The 17,243-nt window shown below is 32.5% G+C and overlaps 1 protein-coding gene across 4 annotated transcripts; it reads right to left on the reverse strand.

The window, feature by feature from the left end:
• Positions 1-685: 685 nt before the first annotated feature.
• LOC122400427 (centrosome-associated protein 350-like) lies at positions 686-16,480 on the reverse strand. 4 transcript variants are annotated; one of them, XM_043401895.1, is made up of 13 exons: positions 16,373-16,480; positions 15,388-15,603; positions 13,524-15,299; positions 13,173-13,440; positions 12,672-13,084; positions 12,376-12,599; positions 10,062-11,552; positions 9,522-9,685; positions 9,228-9,418; positions 5,500-9,154; positions 5,104-5,364; positions 4,102-4,184; positions 686-4,028 (listed from the first exon to the last, which is right to left on the reverse strand). In XM_043401895.1, exons 2-13 carry the CDS (start codon positions 15,517-15,519, stop codon positions 3,303-3,305), a joined length of 9,384 nt encoding a protein of 3,127 aa, XP_043257830.1. In that variant the 5' UTR covers positions 15,520-15,603; positions 16,373-16,480; the 3' UTR covers positions 686-3,302. The 4 variants fall into 4 exon arrangements, with proteins under 4 accessions (XP_043257830.1, XP_043257827.1, XP_043257825.1 ...); XM_043401892.1 differs by having other exon boundaries at positions 5,104-9,154; positions 9,228-9,394; XM_043401890.1 differs by having other exon boundaries at positions 5,104-9,154.
• Positions 16,481-17,243: the final 763 nt, after the last annotated feature.

Raw genomic sequence — 17,243 nt, forward strand, 5'->3', positions numbered from 1 at the left:
CGGGTAACCTGGCGTTCGCGGCGGAGAAATCAGGGGGGAGGGATATGTAGTCCTTCCCCCCGGAATGAGCCTCGACAGGCAAGGCAAGGCGGGACACTCTGTGATATCTCATTAAAGTTCCCGGTCCCCCGCCGCAACGCCGGAGTACGATCACCGTGGGGTTTTAACCGGTAAGAGTCCGGCACTAACCCGAGCCTTGGGGCCTCGGGGTGTCCATGAGGATTTCCCCACGTACAAAAAAAAAAGAAAAAATTGAGCTAGCTAGCTAGCAAAAAGTGGGCCAGCTAGCTAGCAAGTAGTGAGCTCACTCTGCCTAATTTTTTTCCAAATCATTCCTAAACTTCTTTTTTCGAATGAAACATATTTTCGTATGTGGTGTACGATTTTATAATAGCTGTGACTCACTGTATATTATAAGACACGTTATAAATTAGAGATTCCATATTATTCAATTATCTTTTCTAAAGTAAATCTTTATAAGTTTTTCAAAAAATTTATTATAAAATATAGTTTAGTTAAGTACATATTCAATTCTACGTACGTGAACAATATCTATCTATAACAACTACAAATGCAATCAGTCCGCCTTTCGCGCTGATCGCAAACAAAAAGGATCAAACAACAATGGAAATCAAAATCGCACTTTTTTCGTAACGGACGAAAGACTTAAATCATTAAGGTCGATAACTATAGATCAGCTAAACTTTCTGCAACGAGAAAGCATGTGCACACTAAAGTTTGAGCGACATCGTATGTATGTACATTTCTTAATCACACAAAAGTTTGGAGGTCACACGTTAAAAAGACGAGCATTCACAGCGGTTGGAAAAGTCGTGTGAAAGCTCAATCAAATAAATTTAAAACTAAAGTATCATTCGCTCGTTCCTGTACATTCATACAATAATCAACATCACTCCTACCATTTCATGGGCTTTAGATTGATATCACAACCGCAAACTTAAAAGTTGACGTTCAACGGAACCAAATCGAAATATCCGCTGATCGAAACAGTTTTAACGCTTATCAATTGATGACTCGAATGTAATGCTTATACATGCGTATATCATTTCTTATACAGGGTGTTCGGCCACCTCTGGGAAAAATTTTAATGGTAGATTCTAGAGGCCAAAATAAAACGAAAATCAAGAATTCCAATTTGTTGATTAAGGCTTCGTTCAAAAGTTATTAACGTTTAAAGTTCCGCCTTTGAGACGGCAATCTGTGAACAGCTGCGTGTGCGCGATAGTGGTTCTCACTCAGAACTTTAAATGTTAATAACTTTTTAACGAAGCCTCCATCAACAAATTGGTATTCTTGATTTTCGTCTTATTTTGGCTCCTAGAATCTCCCATTAAAATTTTCCGCAGGGATGGCCGAACACCTTGTATAATAGAAGTACTAAAACATGTAAAACATGAAGCTATCTCTCCGTTGCGAACAATCAACATTGAGAGGCTTTTTCAACACCAATTCGTAACCGACTTTTACTACAGGTTACCACGAATTTACGTTTCTCTTTAAAATGTTTGCAATTTAAATCGAAATGGCCCTACAGTATCAGTCTTTTAGTCAAAATTTTGTTAATTTTATTAGAAATAGTTGAGCATAACTCCACAAAGTTTAACTCGGCCTATAGTCGGGGCAAAGGATTTAGGCTGCTCGAAGCCACCTCTCGTTCCATCGATCAATTATCTTAACATTTTATTTTATTTCATTCCAACCTCAAAGGAATAGAAGAGAAGCTGTCCAAGGATACCGGATATCTATGATGTATACATATTCACACAGTTGAAGCAGGAACGTGACGGCAGAAATAAAGTTCGTGCTTATTGGGGAAGTAACTTTAAGCGATTAAAATCCTTTGTCCCGATTATGATAAGAACATATCCCTCCACGTTCCACAGCCGACTTCTACAACGCAAATAGTATTATTACACGCAATAACCGAAGGAGCACTTTGTTCGGATGCATGAAATACTTTTCTCCAGTGACGTCTCGTAGTTCCCGATTAAAATGTTATTTAAGCTTTAGGTGTTAATACCATGTACAGTAAAAGTATTACTATCAAAATAAACTTAAAATCTATACGCATCTAATAGAACATAAAAAGAATCACACAAGGGACGTATTAAATGCTATACAATGTATTCCTAAAATATTTAGTTAAGTTTGATCAGTATTGTTATTAATTGCACTGGTGAAGATGTGCATACAACAACAATAATAATAATGTGACATTAATAAATTTCATTATTTGTCATTATTCGGATAATACAGCGAAATGTAAACAATCACAGATACTAAATAACCGTAAAAGTGATAGTACTGTTTTAAAATCTTTTTAATAGAAAATGTCAGTAATCTTTAAAGTGCATCTTTAAAAGGCAACAATAATATATGTAACTTTAATTTGAAGAAAATTATTGAAAGCACTATTATATACTATTTGTATGACATTTTTTCATTGGCACAATGAACAGAATATGCTGATAAAGTTTAACCAAATATCTGAGCAATACGCTGTGTAAATAATAATACTTAATAAACTACTCGAACAAAACGCTCGGAATAATCGAATCGATAATTACATTTCTTCTACAAGTAAATATCAATGGGATTCTTATATTAAGTATGTTACTACATCTCAATATATATAACTATAAATTGTAATGTAATTATACCATATATTCTAACAATAATCTTAGTTTTAACAAAAATTCGAAACGAATTTAGGGTATTTGATTATTAAATTCTCTACACAATTCGTGACTACTAAATACAACTATTTTCTACGATTCTATAATTTGCAAAATGGACCTCGTACACCTCTTGAATTTTATTACAGTGAAATTATCATTCATACCTTCATCCTTTAAAAGCAAACAATTTGTCAAAAGAATAAATAGGAACCAGCCTATATACAGGGGTCATATACAGGGCACAAATAGATAAAAATGAATTACTTGGTAATTCATTAAAAATATGGCAATTGAGGCCAATTTACAAAATTTCGAAATAATATATAGTAGAACCTTGATACTTCTATGCGAACTTCGTTGCTATATTGTATTAGTAAACAAAAGGTGTGACCACTTAGCAACAAGTACTGTCTTTCGTTTGAGACAAAAACAGATCCAAAAGAAATAAAAGTATAGGTACGAATTTCAATACTTCTAGGAATGTTTAAACCCCCTTCTCTACAATTATCAAGGTCCTAATACCTATCGTTTTTCATGACAAATAATTGTGTTTTGACGAAATTCATGTAACGGTAACTCAATCACGATAGCTTTGTAATAAAACTAAACCATTACTTTTCTTTTCTTCGCATATGCCACTTTAACTACATTCACAGTTTCCATTAGTAGGGTATCCAATATAGCTACAGTAAGACCATTTTTTACAGCAAGTTCATCGTGATGAAATTTGGTCCATTCGTCCTCTTCAGCTTGAGCCTCCCTAGCCAGTAATTCGTCAACTCTGTCTCTTCGTTTTCTACTCCAACGCATTACCATATTTTCCCGTTGTAGTTTCGTTTTGAAACCGAACAACGTAGCTACCTCCTTGTTAACATATTCGTTAAGTTCTTCTACAGTTTTCGGGAGTTTCATCGTAGGTTTTGTTTTTACATTTGGTTTCGTCCAACTTGGTCCTGGTTTTTCATACTCGGCTTGATAAACCTCAGCGATCGTTTCTTTACACAGATCGAAGAGGAATGTATTGTAAATTCTTCTATCCTTCTTTACACTCTCATCGTTCTCTTTGGTTAACTCGCAGATCTCAGGAGGAGCTTCTAAATTCATGATATCTTCTCCAGCCTCCCTAGCTCTGAATATGAGTGTCGTGGCTTTCTCCGTGAATGCTGTTAATTCTTCTATGTTTGAGGGAATCACAGCTGGTGGAGGTGATGGTGACCCAAGTGACACTGAAATTCGTCCACCACCGCCGGGTGGTGTGTAGGGGGGTGGGGGTTTATTAGGTATTTCTCTAACATAATAAGATACTTCTTCTGCTTCCAATTTTTTAATCTATTAAGGAATAATGTGCATATTATAAAGCAACTTTTACATTAGAAGAAATAATTAAAAAATTCATTATTACCTCTAGTTCGATTTGAAGTTGTTCAATACGAAGCAGTTTCGCTTCCAATTCTGCGACTTCCAAACCAGGTTGTTCCAACGATGCTGTGTAAAGAAAAATGTGAAATAATATGGATCTGCAGAAGAGACTTTACAAATAATTAGTCCAGGAAAAGCAACACGAATCTTTACATTACACTATAAATTCGCATATTACTTTGATTAGGTGCTTCGAGAATTAAAATAAAAAGTCCAAATATAGATAACAAAATTTTTTCAATGCATTAATAAAATATTATAAAGCTGTGATGAAGTTGGACATTCCAAGTAAAAATTTGTAGATGATGATAATTCCTTTCCAAAAATATTTAAAGTAAACAAAAGATAAAATATTTTACGTTTGTGTTGTGTTGCACAATATTTACAGGCTTTCCTTATGCATACAGAAATTACTAATTAAAAATCAAGCACTCATGCGACATTGATTTTTACCACAAAAAAAAAAAAATATAAAAGTCAATGTTCATTTCATTCAAAGTTTCGTGTTGTATTACCTTTAAGTAATTATTATCTCGACTTTGCTATTCTGAAAATAAACAATACATGGCTATACGAGGCAATGCTTTGCACAAGAATATACAGCCATTATAAAAATCAGAACGTGTCTCTGTAATGTATGTAATATATATGTACATATAGTGTAGTCATCAATACTCAACACTACATAACTAATGTAGAATAAAATTAAGTGAAATTTAATCAGTTGCATTTAATAAGATGTATGCTTTTAAATATCTATTCAACAGCATTATTTAAAATTGAATGACCTAATTGTTTCTAAATTTATGTGTACACATTAAACACAAAGAGTTTAAAAAATTAAAAGAATATTCATAAAATGAAATAGATATTTAAAAATGTATCTTAATAAAATTCAAATTTAACTGTATCAAAACTGCGTATTGTTTACCCTTAATTTTATAGTTAAGTAAAAGTTGATATTGTACAGGAATAAAAAATGTACCTTTTAATTTGTCTATCATGACTTCTATATCTTTCTCAGATGTAGCAACAATAGGCGTAGCATGATATGTATTCTTTGAATCAATATTTTGACTTTCCGCGTTAGTGTTATTCAATATGTCATCATTTAACGCATCAATGTCTAATTTTGAATCATTAGAATCTCTGGGCGAATCCATCTCAATTTCCGACACACTTTTCGGCGTATCCCTGTCTTCGCTCGACTCAGACAATATCTCTTGCTCCAACTTTTCTTTGTCTTCTGTATCATTTAAGCAAACAATTAATTCCATAGATCGATTTTCCTCTTCTGTTGCTATTGTCTTAGACGTTTGACTTTCTAAATTATTTTCCAATGATTGCTCATTTTTCTTGTGAATATTTTCCATAGACTTACCATCAACTCTTGAAAGTATAATATCATCTTTGTTCGAAATCTCTTCTGATGGTTGTTCACTGTACTCAGAAATTTGTTTATTACTTTGAAATTGCTCTCTGTCATGATCAGAACTTGTTGAAGATTTCTGTGTAATTTCATCCAGTATTCTCAATACCTCCTCTGATTTTTGTACTGCTTCATATCTTTCTGGTATAGATGATGTCTTTTGTACAGAAATAGTCTTTTGAACTTCACTTTTATCAAAAATTTCAGACACTTCAAGACTTTCTTCCGAGATATCTTCATAATCTGGATCTTTCAAAATGTTAAATGTTTTATTTATCACATCGGTAGGTGCACTAAATATAATTACTTCAGAATTTCCTACTGTTTCGAGATTATCTTCAGATTCACAAGTGTTTGCACTCTTCTGAGTCTTAATTTTACTGTTTGAAATACCAATAGTTTGAGTATCTGTCTTATCATGTACGATTAATTCTGATTCAGTGATGGAAATCTGTTTCTCTATAGTATCCAATCCACTTTCAGCTACTTCTATTAAATTATCAAGTTGTTCACCATCTGAGCTATCTTGTTCTACTATGGGTCCTAATAATAGTTCTTCTTGTACAATTTGTACGTCTGTTTCCGTACTGTCTTCGAATGTAATCGTTTCTTCAGGTTCCTCTTCTGCAAATTCTACTTTAGCGTCAATTTCAACTTCAGACAAAATGTCATCTTCTATACTTCCAGGTTCCAATTCTGTTATTACAACTTCCTGTGATTTAGTTTCAATCTGATGTATCGTGTCATCGTCATTTTCAATTTCAACATGTAAGCTAACATTTACAACAGGTTCAGTATGAACTTTAGTAGTCATAATGTCTTCATTAATATTCCTATCATTATTAGTATCCAAAGAAATGGTTTCTCGATTTCCATCAAGTTCTGTTTCACTCTTTGTCTTTACATTGTCTTTTAAGTAAAAACTATCTAAAATTGATTTACACTCCTTATTTACTATTGTCTTAATTTCATTTTTATTTTCTCTAATTTCCGAATGACTTTCTATTTTTTCTTTTATTGAGTTATTATCAATACTTTTTTCAACTTTATCCAATATTTTAGTTACAGAATCATAAATGGTCTTTTGAAAATCATCAGTTTCTATAGTGTGCACAGTTTCTTCTTGATTTTGCTCTTTGTTGTTGTCTGCAGTCATTATACTCAATATATAATTAATTTTATCATTGGTCATTTCAATATTATAATCTGGTACTGTTTCGTCAAATTTAATACCATATATATCAATATTTGTAGATTCACATTTTGGAAGAAACAAAGACACATTGTCTATATCACTACTTAAATTCTCTTCAAGATCTTGATTTTTAGGGTTATCAATTGACTGAGATATATTCTCTGTACCTAAAAATTTGTTTGAATCGTCATTAGATAATTTCAAATTCTGATTTTGTGATGTTTCTAATTCAGAATTGGTAACATCCTGCTGAATGCTAAACGAATTAGATATAGTCCAATCATCTTTATCAAACGAAGTTTTATCCACAGAAATTTCTCTCAACTGACTTTCATCTTTATTAATTTCTTTCCCAATACAATTTGCAGTGTGATCTAATCCTGATGTATCCTGCTTAGATGTTTGAACAGATTTTAAAGAAGTTTCTTTACATACTGTATCTTCATCTTGCATAAAAGAAGTACTTTCCTTCTGATTGTTATTGCTAAATTCTATTTTATGTTTATCATTATCTTTCATATAATCTATTACTTCTTTAATTTCATCAGTTTTTTCAGTCGAACTCGAAGATTGTGGTAAAATTTGTTCCTTTGATAACTCCTCGGTAATAACAGGTTCTACGACTGTCGTCTGATTTGTGACATTCTGTGGAAGTTTTTGAGAAATTACGTCACTCTTATGCTCTGATTGACTTTGCACACTAATTGCATTATTTATTATTGAACTATGATCGATATCTATATATAAATTTAATGACTTATCCCTTCCAAGTAAATTGCTCTTTTCTGAAGTTGAAGAGTTTTTATTTGATTCTAAAAATTGATGACATTCTAAGTTATGCGAGCCAACTAAACTTTCTTCAATATTTATGTCTTCTTGAGAAGTATATGTTATTTCGGATGCATTCTCTGCTATATTTATGCTTTCTTTATCCTGTGTCGTTTCCGAATTAATTTCAGATAAAGATTTCCTACAAATCTCAGTAGAAAAATCATTTAACATTTTTTCATTTCTTTCGTGTGTACTTGTTTTGTTGTTCTCAATTAATATATTTGAACGATTTGAATTATTCTCAGTGGCTTTAATATGCTCTAACATTATCGATTTTTCAATCTCATTTAAAATCTCTTTACTCCTTGCTTTATAATCAATTTCTTGATTTGATTTTGAAAGAGACGTATCGTCTTGTGGAATTATAACAGACATGACATTATCAACTTCTTCTACTATACTTTTGCTGTCATTAAAATGACTAACTGATTTTAATGTTGAACCACTGGTCAAGTACTGTGAAATATCAGGATCAGTCTCCTTTTGTTCTAATTCTATATCTTCCATTTTATTCTGTTTTACAGTTGTTATTTTATGAATTTCATTGTTATCGTCAGATTTCAAAAGAATTTCCGATATATCTTTCGAAGTGCTTTTATCTTCATTGTTCTTCGATTCTTCTTCGGTTGATTTTTTACTGAAACGTGACATCATTTCCGAAAGTATTTTGAGTTCATTTTCAAGAGAACTTATGTCTTCGTACAAGTTCTTATTATTCAAACGTAAAAAGTCTAACTTTCGGGAGACACCAAGCATTTCATTGTCGGTTTCAGTGTTAATTTCCGTCTTAGAACCTTCAACGTTAGATTTTTTCGAAGAAATACCAGAATACTCTAAATCTTGTACTTTATCAGCATCAGATTGTAACGAGATACTTTTGGCTCGAGATTGCTCAGAAGCCGTCTCAAAATCTGATCTATATTCTTTTAAATCAGATTGAATAGTGGTTTCATTTTTTGAAAGTTTTGTTTCCGATTGTGTAAGTATATCTTCTTCAGATTTCGCTGCACTAATTTCAGTCTTAACATCTTCCGAAATGCTAGACCCTTTTTCTTCAGTTACAATTTGTCTGTTTTGCATTTCATCTAGATATACTTTACTATTATAAGAAACATGTTTATCGGATTCAACATCATCGGAAACAACCGATGATATCGAACCAAGTTTATCAGATTCAATTTGTTCTGGTATGCTCTCATCAAGAATAGTTTCAATACTTTGACTAATAGTATCCATTTTCGCCGAGTTTAATTGTTCCGAAGTTCTTACATTTTTGTAAGAGTTGGATACTTTTTCCAAATAACTTTTATCATATTCAATTTCAATGTTTTCATTTCGTAATAAATTAACACTTTTCATAGAATCTTTTGTTGGCCTTTTTGTAGACAACAAATCAGACTCCGATCTAGACCTTAACAAATCGCTGTTTTTAAATATATCTTGAATTCTTTTCAGAGGAATTTCAGGTACTTTAAAATCTGCCAATGATTTTGATTCTATTGCCAACTTATCATTGTCTTTACTTGATCCCTTTTTCGATTCCAGTTTTCTACGCATCTCATGAATGGTTGTATCATATTTCTATTTGCAAATAATAATTCATTTAACACACAATACATCAAAAATATTATTAAGAGGTAACTCGTTTACTTACTTTAATTTGATTTAACAAATTAGCTTCTAAAGCGCGAAGCTTTTGTTTTGTCTGCTTCCTAGCTTCTCTCTTCAAACGTGACATTTCTAATCGTCGTTCTGCTAATTTTTCAGTAAGTAATTCTATTCTTCCTTCGATATCACTTGTATCGGACGAGACAGTAGTATCTATAAAGGGACACATACTTCTCTCTGATAGATATCAGAGTTAAAGAAAATACATATTCGTTTAAAACAAAACCTTGTTACAATTAAGCTGTAATTGATACACAGAGTAGATAACATAAAAACTTACCTTGTTGAGAAAAAACATTTGATGTTGTAGTTACTAGTTTAAGAGCAGCTTGTTCCATTCGTGCAACACGATCTTCTTCTGTTCTTAATTTTGCATGCCAAGCCATCCACTCTTCCACACAGTTCTTCCGCGATGTAAGTGCGGCTTCGCGTGCATTCAAAATACTAAACACCGAAATCACGTCCGATAAAACAAGTACACTTTCCATAATATTTAAATAATTGTAAATAAATTATCGTGGCATACACTTAAAATTATTTGAAAAAATCGCTTAATTGCAATAGTAAAACCAGATACTCTTTACTACAGTAGAATATCGCAATAACAGTGGAATGCAGATCGCCGGTGCAGAGTCTATTTTTACAATACTTCACTTCATGGTGTGAATACAGTTTATTATTAGATTTCTTACACACGTCTGCAGCGATGCGCAATATTATTAATTTAGTGTTAAAATATATAAAAAAACGGTTTGTAAAATCATAACAATAAAAAATATAGATAGAACATAAACGAACAAAAAACTATTTATCTACTTACTGTTCAAGTTTCTTTGAAGTTTTCAAATTATGACCTTGCGATCTGACAACTACAGATTTTGAATAATTTCTGTCACTCTCTCCGGAACTATGATGAGAAACAGCAAAATTACTGACTTGGGATCTTGTAGACATATTATCCAAATTGTGTGCACTCTTGTCTTGACTATGAAAGGAATTCTCATAGGCTTCTACGCTTTTGTCAAATATTTTTTGACATAATATATTCTCTTTACTTTCATAATCATCTATTCTATCAGTCAATAATTTAAAATTCTTATCTTTTGTAGGTTTGGAATGCCTAGTTAAAGTTTGCAGAAAACTTTGACTCTCGTTGTGATCTATGCTATCTAAAATTGTGTTCTCATCAGTTTTATCAGATTGAATAAATTCTTTTTCCATCCTTGTTCGTTTATTGTGATGCTTGATAAACTCCTCTGACATTTGAGAATTGGATTTGGATCGTAATATGTTTTCCGTAAGTATGCTAGACGATGATTTGCTTTTTTGACACTTTGAGGTCCTGCGCTTAACATTTGATTTAGATTCAGAACTGGATTGTGCTTTTTTAGACATATCGGTTGGAATTGATTTATTACTTCTTTTAGAACTCTTTGAATGTGTCTGTAAAATATCTTCGGAGACTTGGGATGATTTTGATGTCTTTGATACAGTATCTTGGCTAACAGAACTTATTTCTTCTGGAACAGTCTCACTGTTCGTGGTTGCCGCTTTTAATAAAGATTCTCTTTCTCTCTGAGAAACCATACTTTGAAAATGATTATCAATTATATGAGAAGACTTCGATTTTTTAGATAGCTCTTCTACTAGAGTATCAGATTCCGATTTAGCATGTTCAGATACAGAGTTGTTTAAATTCTGTTGCAACAATTCTGAAACGTCGGGAGATTTTTCTTTCTCAAAATAATATTTCCCAGATATGCTCATAGAACGACCCGATATCAATTTTGGATCGACAGAATGTTGATGCGACTTCAATCTCAAGTTATCCGCTCTAGGCATTTTTTCTTCAAACTTTCTCGGCTTTATTTCATACTTTGATTTGTTTCCATCTTTCTGCGATTTATAAGGACACTTTTCTTGAGATACATTGCCTTGAATAGCTTCGTTAGATTTATTAAATCTAGAAAACAATGCATCAGGTTCCTCAACAAAATTTGTAAATTTATTACTTTTTGGTAGGTCCAGTTTAGCAAAATGTAACTCATTTTCCGACATTTGCATGCGTGCATCTGTCTGAGATCGTTCATGCTGTGACTTATCAGAATCAACTAAAGAACTCATAGAACTATTACTTCTTATATCATAACCTTTCATTGGGCCAGATAATCTTCTTGGAGATTGACTATCCGCGCTTCTTTTTAATTTAGTTAAAATATTTTTAGTAGACATTTGAGGATTGAACATATTCCTTTGTTTTTGTAACATAAGTTTACGTTCTTGACTTGCAATTTTGTGAAGCTCTTTCAACCTGAAATTTATGTTAAATTTTTGTTGCATATTGATAGTTGTATAATAATAATTTTATAGTTTTGAAAATCTTTATTGTCTTCAAACTTTATCCACTTATAAGTCTTAATTGTTCAAAGAACCTTAATCATTGGTTGAGACATTTAATAAATTATATTTTTTTATGCTATATTTATTTATATGGTGTAATCATTGGTTTAAATTCAAACTATTTTCGAAATTGGCGAACCAGGTGCCAAAATCGATAGAAGACACGTGTCATGGACACAGTTCTCGAAGGATCAAGAACTATTGGGAGTACTCTGTGGCGCGTGCCGGGAACGTTTGCACCCAGCCCAAAGAAAATCTAAAAGACGATCGGAAGAGCGTATACAGGGTGTTCGGCTACCCCTGGGAAAGAATTTAATGGGAGATTCTAGAGGCCAAAATAAAACGAAAATCAAGAATACCAATTTGTTGATTGAGGCTCCGTTAAGAAGTTATTAACGTTTAAAGTTCCGCCTGTTGAGCGGCAATCTGCGAACAGCTGCGTGCACGTGATAGTAAACGTTAATAACTTTTAAACGAAGCCTCAATCAACAAATTAGTATTCTTGATTTTCGTCTTATTTTGGCCCCTAGAATCTCCCATTAAAATTTTTTCCTAAAGTGGCCGAACACCCTGTATAAGGGCAGGGCTGTCGATCGTCCGTGTCAGAATCACTGAGAATCAATCGGAATCACACCAAACCGACCTCTCGTCGTATTCTAAGCCCGCGATTCGCAAACCGACGCGGCACCACATTTGACACATGATACATACTATTTCTCTGAAGAATTACATACCTGCTCATCTCATCCTTTTCTTGCTGCAATTTTAAAAGTAAAGCTCTTTGCTTCTTTTTTACAGAGCTAACACGACTATCTTGACCGGTATCTTTTAATGCGCGTTTTCTTTCTTCTAATTTTACTAACTTTTTAGTTCGATCATTTAATGTTTTCTCGCGAGATTTAAACAACATCTCGAATTTATCATACCTCTGTTTTTCATCCTTTATTAATTGTGCAATCTGTAAATAGATAAAATACTGAATATATGTTCTTGTCCGATATAGGAATCTTAATTGACTAATTATACTCACTTCTAGATCTAAGTATTTATTAAAAGAACAAGTTATATCTCGCGTAGAGATGCTAATCTCGGTTCCAGTTTCTGTCCGTATAGATGACGTAGTTTCATGTAAACTTATTTCTGACATTGTTCTTAATTTACTAGGTAACGATATTTCTTCTATTTGATCCAAATCTTCAAATTGTTCTGCTGAATCTAAACAAAGCTGAGGAACTTCGCTATCTCCAGCAAATCCTCGTTCATATAAGACACCACAAATCTCTGAACATCTACTTTGTACATTTCGTCGAGTTGAACGTATATCTGTTTGTGTTGCCATGTCGTTTACTGTTTGAGTTTGTACTTCTACTGCTTTTACTACTGGCTTAATTTTATGCAGATTATCAATCTCATTTACCATAGTCTGACTTGTAGTATAATGCACTGTATTATTTGAAAACAATATTTCAATAATAATAATTGTTTTTAATACTTAATAATTTTCATAACAAACGATATATTGATTCCATACCTTTATTGGTTGTAACATGTTTGTGTAATTTATTAATTTCATCACAATGCTCCATAACATCAGCTTTCCTTTCACTTGTCGGTTTAGAGATATATGATTTTCCTTGGTCGTTTGTTTGACTATGCTGCAATGGTAACTCTTTTTCTTGGTCCTGTTTAACATTATATAAACACTTTTCAACGTCCATAACCTGCCTCAATGACTCGTTAAAGGAATCAAGAAGATGTAACTCGGCTTGAAACTGCATATGTAAAGCAGTTGGATGTAACTAAAAGTGTGTAGTTACTTTTACAGTATATTTATAAAGTAAATGAAAAGAACATACATATTGTGTTAGGTGTATGTACTTACCAATGGAATATCTTCCTGCTCCGTTTCTGTTTTACCTGTATTATACTTCAAACACTTAGAATCAGCATCTATATTACTATTTTGTATAAACTGTCTTTTCCGTTTAGATCGCGGTAGATTTACTTCTGGCGTTACTAAATCGCAAAATTCTTCTTGCTGTATTCGATTTTCATCTCTGAATGAAATTCTTCTTGGATCAAATAACGTATCTGATAATACACTATCGTTCAAATTAGATTCATTACTGTTACTTGATTGCTTGATTGTAGTAGCAATGCTTTGTGTAAACGATTCTTCTTCTTTTTTTGTATTTGTACTAGTGCATTGTGGTAACGTATTATTTGTATATTTTGAATCGTTGATAGTTTTATTTGATTTAAGCACATTAATATTTTGTACGACTTTTTCTAAATCTTTGTTTTTCATTTGTTGTGTGGAAATGGTATTCGGACTTCGAGTTCTTATACTCGAGTTTGAATCTGTTACACTTTCCTTATCTTCAAACTCCTTGGAGTTCATAACATACGTTTTGCCTTCTATTTTACTCGTAGAGGGTTTTATTTTTTCAGATATCCTCTTGGTTTGCTCTTTAAAAGATACATTTCCTAATTTTCCTTGAAGCTGACATGCTACCTTATGCTGTTTTAGTTGCCTATTTTCCAATGAAGATACATGTTTCTGATCATCCCCTTGTTTCAATGTATGCAAATCGTCCTTATACCTGTAATCCAAATTCTCAAACATGTTTCTAGATTCTCTGACTGTGATTTTATCTGGCAATTTTGAGGAACGTTCAGAAAGCGATTCATTACTGCAAGTTCTATTCTTAGATTCTAAAGAAGCATCTCTTGACTTTAGAAATCTTGCATTAGTAGATCTATGCCTTTTATCTGTATCTTTTTTGGCAGTAGATGTAGCAAAATTTTTTGTTTTTGGTTTTGTTAAAACAAAATCAGTGTCTTTCGACATATAAAATGGCAACCTGTCATTTTTTAATTTTATAGCTGATGCAGTTTCATTTATATTATCAGAAAAGTCTTTTCTAGAAACACGTCTTGGGCTTCGAGATCTTTTGAAGAAATCTTGCCCTACTTCATCCTGCTTCGCAAACAAAGAATCATCTTTTCTCACTCTCTTGGATCTATTTTCTTTCTCCCTAGAGTTTTCTCGAACATATTCTTTTTTCTTTGACAAATTTGATGATATAGAAATATTTGGCACCTTCAGTGGCTCTATTTCACTGGTTATTATCGATGATACGTCCGATGTTGAAAAATCTAACCGTCTTTGAACTCGCTCAAAACTCTTTGTTGGCTTACTTGTTTTTTCGTGAATAAGGTCCATTGAAGGTGTATCAAATTTTGGAGATATTAATTCTTTTGATGTAGAATTTTCTCTAGTAGCAAAGTCTAATTTTTTTGCAGAAATTTTCAAGTCTGGAACTTTTAATGGTCTTACAAAATCCATCTTTTGTATAATCTCATGCAAATTCTGAGAACTACTGGACTTTAATACCGTAGCAGACAGATCAAATGCATTTTTATTATTTGGATCTTGTACTTTTCCCCAGACTTTAGAATTATCATCTAAACCAAGTTTTCGTTTTACAGCACTTATAAATGTAAATGGATATGGTTGGATGGGATGATACGATAATAAGTTTTCTAAGGCCTTTAAGTCAAATTCAGTTGGTGAATTGGGTTTATCTTCAGATATTTGCTTGACAATATAATTCTGCTGTTGTTGAAATTCAAGATCTTGTTTAACTTGGGCTGTCTGAAATTATGTTTCATAAGCTTAATGATATTGAAATTGCGATAGAAAAAAAAAGGAACGGAAAGCAAGAATAGCTAAAATTACTTACTGCTGCTGATGTTTCAGCACGTTGAACAATAATATCTGGATCAGAAAAAAAAACATATTTTTTCCTTGTGTCTTCCTTCTTTAGTGTCCTTTCTTTTTCTTTAGTGTCTTCCTTTTTACAGCTACTCCTCATATTTTCATATTTGTCGCATATTAATAAATTTATATTTCACGGTCACACGCTCGTCCATGCTTATATTTACAACAAGCTCTTGAACTATAAACATAATTTCAAACAGTCACAAATATTATTTAAAATTGCGTTGAAATAATTAGAGACTAAATTTTTATTTACTAGTATTCATTATATAGATATTAACATTTACAAATTATTGCACACGACGAATCAAAACAAGCTTAACTGTCATACGTTTAATCAAATAACTGACCGAATTATGCATTTCCCATGTATAAAGTTTTAAAAAATTAAAAAATGGTTTTTAACTTAATTTATTCATTTTTAACATTTATTAATGTTAACATGAAAACTTACATTCATACGTTTAATACAATTCAAAACAGATGTAAAGATTACAAATTCACGAAAACACAATGAGACAAATTTTACATATAACCTAATTTAGGACGCCATGTTTCACGTAATATGTTTTGTAAAATCAATTTTCAAGCGTCCGGCGCGAAACGACGTCTGCGTTTTGAAAAGTTTGCAAGAAACGAGATTATCGTGCATCATACATCATTAATATTTTCATAATATCGAATACAATAACTCATTATAACGGTCATTTATAAATGACAATCACGTGGTACACCACTATTTACTAGTTGCATAAAATTGAAGATATGGTAACGACAAAACACGAATGATCGATATCACAGTTACCATTTACAAATGTGACACGTATGTCAGTAATGCAACAATGTAAACTTTCTTTGTAACAATAACTATAATATTATACGAATTTTTACACTTGTTATAAAACTTTACGAAAGCAACGTAAAATGAGATATATGGTGTAACTGACCGTAATTGTATCAAACGGAAATGTAGTCGTTCTACGTTCTACCTGGAACGTCTCAAAATTTTTGCAACTTTGCCAGTCCTGGCAACATAGATTTCACACAACGAGAACAGGCTATGAACATAAAGTATATCATCACATAGATTGCAATCCACTTTGCATTAACCAATCGGAGAAATTGTTTTTGCATTGTTATTTAGACAAAATATTACATTTAAACATACAAAAATAAAATATAAAATTGTAATTGTAGATTAAAATACTACTTAATTGACCTGGAATAAAAATGTATAATTACAAAGATTATATATGTTTAGCCGTTGCTAAGCAACTACGTCACAAACTACACACGATGCTGTATGGTAGGTGACAAAAAAACTACATTAGCGCCATTAACGAACTGCCTCGGAACGAAGATGTGAGTCTACGCCGTGTGACCCAACTTTTATGTGGGAGCAGTGATGCCAGAAAAGCACCGTCGGGTGCACACGCACACATGCCAGATACGCGTACGTGAGCTCGTGGAGTTTCGGAAAGACGACAAAGGCAAACTGACGCATGCCCTCTTTCTCGATTCTCCGAAGCTGCCCGAAGTAATTTCGGACCGCTTCGTGGGAGTCGAGAGAGAAAGGCTCACATTTGCCTTCTCGCTCTAAACAACTGAAATCCGACCTCCCGTCAACGGCATACGATTTGGATTCTCGAGCCGAGATTCTCGACTGCCCAGGCATTTTTACTTTCCGACTTATGTAGGCGCACATAAGCAAAGTACCCATAATGAAAAAAAAATTTTGTAAAATTTATTTTACGGAAATACACGTTTTAAGACCTCCTGATCATATTTTAATTATTGAAAAAAAAGAAATTTTTTTTT

The sequence above is a fragment of the Colletes gigas genome, unplaced genomic scaffold (genome assembly GCF_013123115.1).
Source record: "Colletes gigas isolate AHSC1104 unplaced genomic scaffold, ASM1312311v1 Colletes_gigas_Sc00018, whole genome shotgun sequence".
NCBI lineage: Eukaryota > Metazoa > Arthropoda > Insecta > Hymenoptera > Colletidae > Colletes > Colletes gigas.